At 37.5% G+C, this 9089-nt stretch overlaps 1 protein-coding gene across 1 annotated transcript; it reads right to left on the bottom strand.

Moving 5' to 3' along the window:
• Nucleotides 1-1644: 1644 nt before the first annotated feature.
• On the bottom strand, nucleotides 1645-4504 carry LOC124896596. The gene is made up of 3 exons (XM_047408180.1): nucleotides 4358-4504; nucleotides 2270-2400; nucleotides 1645-2152 (listed from the first exon to the last, which is right to left on the bottom strand). The coding sequence occupies exons 1-3, from the start codon at nucleotides 4502-4504 to the stop codon at nucleotides 1645-1647; spliced, it is 786 nt and encodes a 261-aa protein (XP_047264136.1).
• Nucleotides 4505-9089: the final 4585 nt, after the last annotated feature.

Below are 9089 nucleotides of genomic sequence, written 5' to 3'. Positions count from 1 at the left end.
GTGCGATATAACTTAAAGCAATTGTGTAGTGTCTTTAGAAGAAAATGAAAGCCATGCATAGTGCAAAATAACTTAAAGCAACTGTGCAGTGCATTTGTGCTTATGTTGAGCCAATAAATTTATGTGCAATGCGTTTTTGATTATGCGAAGCCATTAAGGCTATGTGTAATGCAATTCAGCATATATTAAAGCATTTGTGCAGTGCATGTGCGGTGCATTTTAGAGCATCTATGCAAAGTAATTGAAATCCAAGTGTAGTACAATTTAAAGTAATTTAGAGCGATTGTGCAATGCGTCTGTGCTTATTTAGAGCCATTATATACATGTGCAATACATTTTAACATTTTATAAAACATATGTGCAGTACATGTGCGGTGTATTTAGAGCATATATGCAAGACAAATGAGGCCATGTATTGTGCATTTTAAGCATTTGAAATATTTGTACAGTGATTTTGAAGGCACCATTTAATCAATATCACTACAAAGTCATAATTTCTTTTAGATGTTTTTTAAGAGAGATTAAACCATTCGAGGTGCGATACTCGTAAGTATGAGAATGCCATTAACTTTTCAACCTCTGCTAATCTGTAGAACCTGTATCCAAAGAAAAATTTGTAAGTTTGGGGATGGTTGATTTGTGTTGACTTTGAAGGTCTGGCTCTTGATACTTCGTACTTCCGGCTTTGTTTGGAATCTCAACCCATCTATTTCCAATCTTGGTCGATAGATTATAAAAAATGTATGACTAAAAATTATTAAAATAAAATATAAACAAAAATGATCAATAACTCGATAAATAAAACATACAAATATGCATAGTAGTAAAATAAAATTCTACCAAACTTTTGAATTGTGACATATTGTGAAACAAAGCGAACGTCCTTTATCCAAAGAGAATGCTCTTTTTTCCTTCAATTACTTGGTTGAACCCATATTTTCAATATCTCTTGACGTCTTCTCAATTGTTTTCTTGAAACGATGCCCTTAAAACTGTCCCAGTTTTGACTTAAGAGAAATGTTGACGTTCCATGATGATGAGACCGAGCCTCATATTGAGACCGAGCCTCATATAGGCTGCCTACTTATCCTGCCAAGGGAATCAGGCTGAGTGTAGTTCATGAAATACTCTTAAGAAGATTAAAAACTAAGGGGCCGAACCCTCTGTGGGTTGCCTATGTATCCCACAGGAATCAAGACGAATGTAGTTCATAACATATGAAATAGAAAAAATAGGGAAATTTGATTTTTCTTCAATGTGACCAAGGCCAATATGAGCCGCCTACGTATCCTCTGAGGAAGTCAGGTCAACCATAGTTTGCATTACAAGCAAAAGAGGGATTTTTTTTCGGGAATTTCTACTTAAAATACCAAACCTGACGTGGGTTTCCTACGTATTCCCCCAAGGGAACTAGGTAATTCGTAGTTTTATTACATAGCAAAAGGAACATTACATAAAAAATAAAGGCTTCTAAAAATAGTATCTCTTAACAACGTCTGCATTGATTGCTTTCGGCCATACTTCACCATCTATTTCTGCTAGGATCAGTGCTCTGCCTGTTAGTACTCGGTGAACGACGTAAAGCCCTTGCCAGTTGGGTGAAAATTTTCCCTTAGCTTCATTCTGGTGTGGAAATATAGGCTTTTAACACCAATTGTCCCGGTTTGAATTGTCTCGATCTTCCTTCTTGTTGAAAGCTTTTGCTATTCTATTTTGATAAAGCTGACTATAACAAATTGTGTTCATTGCCTTTTCACCAATTAGCGTCAATTGCTCATACCGACTTTGGATCCATTTGGCATCACTCAACTTAGCTTCCTTAATAAATCTCAAAGACGGTATCTCTACTTCTGCAGGTAATACTGCTTCTGTTCCATAAACCAGCAGATAAAGTGTTGCTCCAGCAGAAGTCCTAATAGTAGTGCAGTAGCCAAGGAGGGAAAATGGAAAATTCTCATGCCAATGCTTATAGTTATTAATCATTTTTTGCAATATTCGCTTGATGTTCTTGTTGGAGACCTCAACTACTCCATTCATTTGAGGGAGGTAAGGGGTGGAATTACGATGTATAATCTTAAACTTTTCACGTATCTCATGCATCAAGACACTGTTGAGATTAGCTCCATTATCTATTATAATCGACTCAGGAACTCTAAATCAACAAATAATGCTATTGCGAACAAAATCTATCACCACCTTCTTTGTTACAGATTTGTACGAAGATGCTTCTACCCATTTATTGAAATAATCAATAGCTACCAAAATGAACCTATGTCTATTTGATGCAGTTGGCTCAATAGGACCGATGACATCCATTCCCCAAGATGCAAATGGCCAAGGAGAACTCACCACATTGAGTTCATTTAGGGGAACATGAAACAAATCACCATAAATTTGACACTGATGACATTTTCGCATAAAGCGAATGCAATCTGTTTCCATTGGCATTAAGAAATAATCTGCTCAAAGAATGTTCTTTACCAAAACAAAACCATTCATATGCGGCCCACACATGCCCCCGTGTATTTCTTCGCCTAACATGGTTGCCTCCTGAGCATCGATGTACCTTAACAATCCTAAATCTGGAGTCCCCCTAAAAAGGATTTCTCCATTTGGGAAGAAGTGATTTGCCAATCTCTGAAGTGTTCCCTTCTGAATACTAGTTATGCCTCCTAGATAGTCTCCCTCCCTGAGATACCTCTTGATGTCATAGTACTAACGTTTTCCATCTGGATCTTTATCTATGTTAAAACAGTAGGTCGGTTGGTCTTGTCATTCACCTTGATAGGATCTATAAAATTCTTGCCTAGATGTTGAATCATAGAGGACAAGGTCGCCAATGCATATGCTAACTCATTTTGAGTTCTCAGGACATGTTTAAATTCAACCTTGATAAACTTCTTGTGCAACTCTTCCACGCACTCTAGATATGGAAGCAACTTTATGGTCTTGACACTCTATTCGCCCTGTACTTGATGAACCACTAAATCTGAATCCCCGATAACCAGAAGTTCTTGTATGTTCATATCAGTAGCCATTCTAAGACTAAGAATGCAAGCCTCGTATTTTGCCATATTGTTAGTGCATGAAAACCTGAGCTTTGCTGAGATCGGATAATGCTGGCCTGACTCTGAAATTAGTACTGCCCCAATAACAACTCCTTTGAAGTTTGCAGCCCCATCAAAGAACATTCTCCAACCTGGATATTTTTCTAAAATATCTTCTCCAATAAATAGAACTTATTTGTTTGGGAAACAAGTTTTAAGAGGCTTATACTCTTCATCTACAGGATTTTCTGCAAGATGGTCGGCTAAAGATTATCCTTTCACCACCTTTTGAGTGACATAAACAGTGTAAAATTCACTTAGTAGAATTTTCCACTTTGCTAGCTTCCCGGTAGGCTTGGGTTTCAGAAAGATATACTTGAGCGAATCCATCCTAGAAATTAGAAAAGTGGTATACGCACACATGTAATGCCTTAAATTTTGCACAACCAAAGTCAAGGCATAACAGGTACGTTCCAGTAATGTATATCGGCATTCATAAGGTGTGAACTTCTTGCTCAAGTAATATATAGCTTACTCTTTCTTTCCGGTTTTATCATGTTGTCCTAAAACACACCCAAATGTATTTTCTGACACAGACAAATATAGAAACAATGGTCTTCCTAGTTCTGGGGGCACCAAAACTGGTGGACTAGACAAATACTCCTTGATTCTGTCAAACGCTTACTGAAAATCTTCTGTCCACTTGGTAGCAGTATCCTTTCTCAATAGCTTAAATATTGGTTCACAAATCACTGTGGATTGTGGATAAATCGAGTGATGTTATTGAGTCGACCTAGAAAACTTATCATGTCCTTTCGAATTCTTGGAGAAGGCAAGTCTTGGATATCCTTTATTTTTTAAGGATCCAATTATATGCCCTTCCTACTCATATGAAACCTAATAGCTTCCCAGTAGGAACACCAAATGCACACTTTGCGGGATTCTATTTCAGATTGTACCGTCTCAGCCTGTCAAAGAACTTCTTCAAATCTGTCAAGTGATCTAAGCTCTTTCGCAACTTAATAATGACATCATCAATATAGACTTCAATCTACTTGTGGATCATGTTATGAAAATTAGTAGGCATGACCCTAATATAAGTTGCCCCTGCATTCTTGAGTCCAAAAGGCATCACCCGATAACAATATATTCCCTAAGGTGTGATGAATGCAATCTTCTCGGCCTGCGAAGTATTCAACAAAAGACTACAACTCGTTCTTCGCACAATTATGAATGAGTATATAAATATTTGGCAAAGGGAAATCATCTTTCAGGATAGCATTGTTGAGTTCCTGGTAATCCATGCATACTCTGGTTTTTCCGTCTTTCTTTGGCACGGGTACAATATTGGCTAACCAAGTAGGATACTTCGTGACTCGAATGACGTTGGCATCGAATTTCTTAGACACTTTCTCTTTGACTTTCAAACTTAAATCAGGCTTCATCTTTCGAACCATTTCTTCTGAATCTTTTTCAAATTCGATAAATATTGGTTGATCGTATATTTTACTATAGTTATATGATTCAGAGTATTCTTTCCTATTTGATCCCTTTGAATTCCATATTCGAAGTTAGGATCAGATTTATTCATTAAAAAGGATCGATTCAACACATTTCTTATGTACCCATAGGTACTATATTGGATTTGAATCAGATTTCGGATCAATCTATATTGAGTGACTGCCTCCATAATGTTGTTTCTAGCAAATACCACTATTTTTGGTTTTGGATCTTCCAAATTGTTCCTGTAGGAGATCTGGGCCTATTTTTTGCCTTTGCTTTACAGGAGGACAAGATGGATCAGTTGACAACTTATGAGAAACAATTTCTGTGCTTAGACCCGGTATATCATCATAGGACCATGCAAACACATCTATATATTGCTTCAAAAGACCAATCATTCATTCCTTTGGGATGGAGTCAAATGAACGCTAATCCTTGTTTCTCTTATGAGTTCTGAACTTCCCAAGTTTATCATCTTAGTTTCATCCAAATTTGGTTTTACCTTATTTTCAAAATGTTCAAATTCTCTAGTCAACTCTTCATACATCATGTCTTCTTCATATTCTACAAAGTCTTGTCTGCTATTTGGAATTGTTTCACTTGTTTCATTACATGTCACATTTATAGTATTAGCAGATTTGTTAGTTTGCTTGCTGAAAAATAAAAAAAGAGGAAATAAATTAATGAAGAAGATTTAAAATAAACAGCAAAACATAGTTTGTATTTGGCCTTTAAGCTTTCAAAAGTGCAAAACACATAAATTCATAAACACAATTTAGGCCTCAATTTAGAATCGTGTTGTGAATACTAATACAATCATCTACTAAGATTCTCGGAGAACTGGGGATAGGATACAAGTCCAATTGTTCAAAGCATCTCCAGGCTCAGCATCCCAGATAGTCAGGGTCTCAATGCAATCCTCCAAAATTACATTGCACTCAGCTTCTTCTTCAGTAATGAACAAGTTTTTGACTCATTCAATGAGGTCTTCTTCAGCGTATTCTTCTGATATTTGGGCAACAAATGCTTTGGAAAACGACTGATTCAGGAGTAGGATGGGCTTTGGCAGGAGAATGTCACCCTTCTTTTTGAGATTAGCCGATGAGACTTCTTTAGGAGTGGGCTCATATCCGAGTCTAAACGTGATCTTCTGTCCGTACAATTGAATGGGCTCTAGTATTCCATCCAATTTCACACCAAGACCTTGACCAGGCACAAAACCATTCTTCAATACTTCCAAGTCCACCATTATAAGTGCCCATGACAACTTTAACTTTTCTACCTGATCAGTACACATGGACTCCATAACATGAAAAATGGATCCATCCAGGTGTCCACATATTCAATAATAGGGACTGAGTCCTCCTGGCAGATAGAACTATTCTTCTCTCTATGAAAATCTCATGCTAATAAATTGTGTGAACTGTGTATCCACGATTTTCCAAGTAACAAATTGTAACTAGAAGATATATCTAACACTTGAAATTCCACTGTAAATTCCACTGGTTCAATTTGTAGTGCTAAATAAATTTCTCTAATGACCCCTCTTTGAGTTTCATCAAATCCTTTAACCCTCACATTACTTTTACGAACCTTCCCAATGTCAATTCCCAAAGCCCGAAGAGTAGTGTAAGGGCAAATGTTAACAGCTGAGCCGTTGTCAATAAGAACTTTTGAAATTAACTTGTCCCTACACCTGACAGTAATGTTCAATGCTCTATTGTTCCCCAGGCCCTCAGGTGGCAACTCATCTTTGTGAAAAGAGACTATATTAGATTCTAGAACTTGTCCCACCAGAGCTAAAAGAATCTCACTGGTCATCTCAGTTGGCACATAAGCTTCATTCAGCACCTTCACCAGAGCACTTCTATAAGTTGCAGAATTCATCAATAATGACAATAAGGGTATTTGGGCAGGAGTTTTCTTTAGCTGTTCTACAATAGAATACTCCTTAGTCGGTATTTTCCTCCAGAAATCCTCTACCTTAACATCTATCACGACTTTCTTTTGACTATTCTCCTTATTAGGCACTCTTTGTACAAATCTTTCAGGGGCAAAACAACGCCCAGCTCTCGTCATTCCTGCAGCAGCGACTTTCACAACTAATTTTTTTTTATTTTATCCCTTGCATCAGTCGAGTAATTCCAAGGTGTCTGAGCAACTAAAGTTGTGATCATAGGCTTGGTAACAAGAACTTCTACTTTAATTGGTGCTCGCATCTGGACTATAATTATAGGCACAATAAAAGCTGACGTTTTAACCTTTTCCTTATCACTGGATGATACGATGGTTCCTTCCAAATTAGATTCCTCATCAACGGTGATGACGTTTACATGGGAACCCCAATGATTTGGCAAGGTATTATTAGTGACATTGGGGGGAGCCCCTTTGAGCTGAATAACTCCTTCTTTGATTAGTGCCTCAATCTTATCCTTGAGAGTAAGGCAATTATCAGTGTCATACCCAACAACCTCGGAGTGATAAGCACAATGGTTTATCCCATCATACCATCCAGGCAAGGGATTGGGAATTCGACCTTAGATCGGCTGGAGTACTCCTGCATATCTCAATTTTCCATATATTTGGGATAAGGGTTCAACTAGAGGTGTGTAGGTTTTGGCTGGCCTTTTTTCATAGTTCGAACGAAGTCTGGGTGAATTTTAAGGATGATATGATGGTTGGTAGTAGTTTTGATGAGGATAGGTAGGTTGATATTATAGTGGGTTTTAATAGGCTGGCGCTCGTAGTGGGAAATATGCTGGCTGGGTGGCATAAACTGGATATGGGGAAGGTAAAGGTTGGTAATATGGGTGAGGAGTTTGGGAATATTAGTTATAGTAGGAAGTCTGGGGTGGTGGATTTTGGTATATTAAAATTTGGTTTGGTCTTTTTTCCTGAATGGTCATGACAATGGAAACTCCATCCTTTTTCTTTTTATTCGCTCCCCTAGTTGGATCAGACTACATTGCCTTACTTATCGCTTGTAAAGCTGCCAGAATAGTGATTCTCTCCATTTTAATACCTTCTTCAACAAATTCTCCTATCCTAAAAACCTCAGAGAACTTTTATGCTACCACACTTATCAACTTGTCATAACATGTTGCATTTTTTTAGACTGCACAAAAGAAGAAGTCATCTCACTTTCCCGCCATAGAAGGTTGAACTTTTTGTGGCGTCTGCTCTCCACTTCATGGCATATTATTTGAAGAACTCTGTCAATTTCTTATCCATCTTCATCAAATGGAACCGATTCGGGATGACTTCAGTGTTAAACCTAAACCTATCCATAAATTCTTGCGCCAAGGCATTCCAACTATGCCATTTCTGTGGTTTTCGCTCGTGTGCCAATCTAGAGCTTCTCCCGTCAAACTCCTTATGAAAAACTTCATTATAATGGCCTCATTCTTCCCTACTCCCACTATCTTGTCACAATACAACCTTAAATAAGCTCAAGGATTCCCTCTTCCATCAAACATATCAAATTTCGGCACCTTATACCCTACCGGTAACTCAGCATTTGGATGAACACATAAATCTTCATACTTAAGTCCTTCATATCCTTTCTATTGTTAGATACTTCTGAATGCTTCCTTTAAACTGTGAATCTTCTTTGTTATATTTTCATCTATTTTTTACCTTACTTCCTTTTCCATCTCTTCATATAGATCAACATCTTGTGCGGTCGGTATTGGGAAAGTGAAAGGTTGAGCTCCCACTACATATACTTGTGGAACATATTACGTGTTAGGAATTGCAGTATGTGCCACCGATATATGTGGGTCCACTTGGTGGTTTTGGATGACTGGGGTAGTTTGGACAAATGGGATATTTTGGATATGTGTATCTTGGGTAAAAGGAGTTTGGTTAAGAGGAGCTTGAGGAAAATATGGAGTAGTGAAGGGAAATGGGTTTGTTTATTGTGAGTCAAATTATTGTGGATTGTTATCTTATGGGTTAAAGGGATATTTGGTGGGAATAGGGTTGTTTTGGTGGACTGAAAAATTTGGTGGGAAGTGTTAGAAGGCTGGAGAATAAATAAGAGGAAAAAAATGGAATAGTGGTATTTGTTACATGTTCAAAAAGTGGAGTATTCACGCTAATGGACAACTTGGTGAGGTTTTGAAGTCGATCGATTTCACTTTGCATATCGGCATTTATTGTATTATATGAGCTATATGTTCATCATGAAGGGTTGCATCTATCACCCCCGAAGTCTCGGGTTCACCTTTTGGGATGGTGACAAGTCCTAAGTCGTCAGGTGTACCTGAATCAGTCATATTGGTGTTTACTCATGCTTTTGATCTTGTAAAGTATGGGTGATCAGCCAGTTCGTAGTCCACATAAATCAACCGTTGGGGGGAATAAATTAAAAGGAAGAAAAACCTTCAAAAAAGAGAAATATATCAGTATGAGAGAATAATTTTGCATAAATAACTCACAATTAAGCAAACAATATTGGAAAAGAAAGTATATTTCATGTTGCAAACAAAGCACATAAATAAAAGAAAACTTCAATAATCAAGGCATGTCTTATTATGC

This window comes from Capsicum annuum, chromosome 3 (genome assembly GCF_002878395.1).
Source record: "Capsicum annuum cultivar UCD-10X-F1 chromosome 3, UCD10Xv1.1, whole genome shotgun sequence".
Classification (NCBI taxonomy): domain Eukaryota; kingdom Viridiplantae; phylum Streptophyta; class Magnoliopsida; order Solanales; family Solanaceae; genus Capsicum; species Capsicum annuum.
The sequence above is the reverse complement of the archived record's forward strand: the minus strand, read 5'-3'. Positions and strand labels throughout refer to the sequence as shown.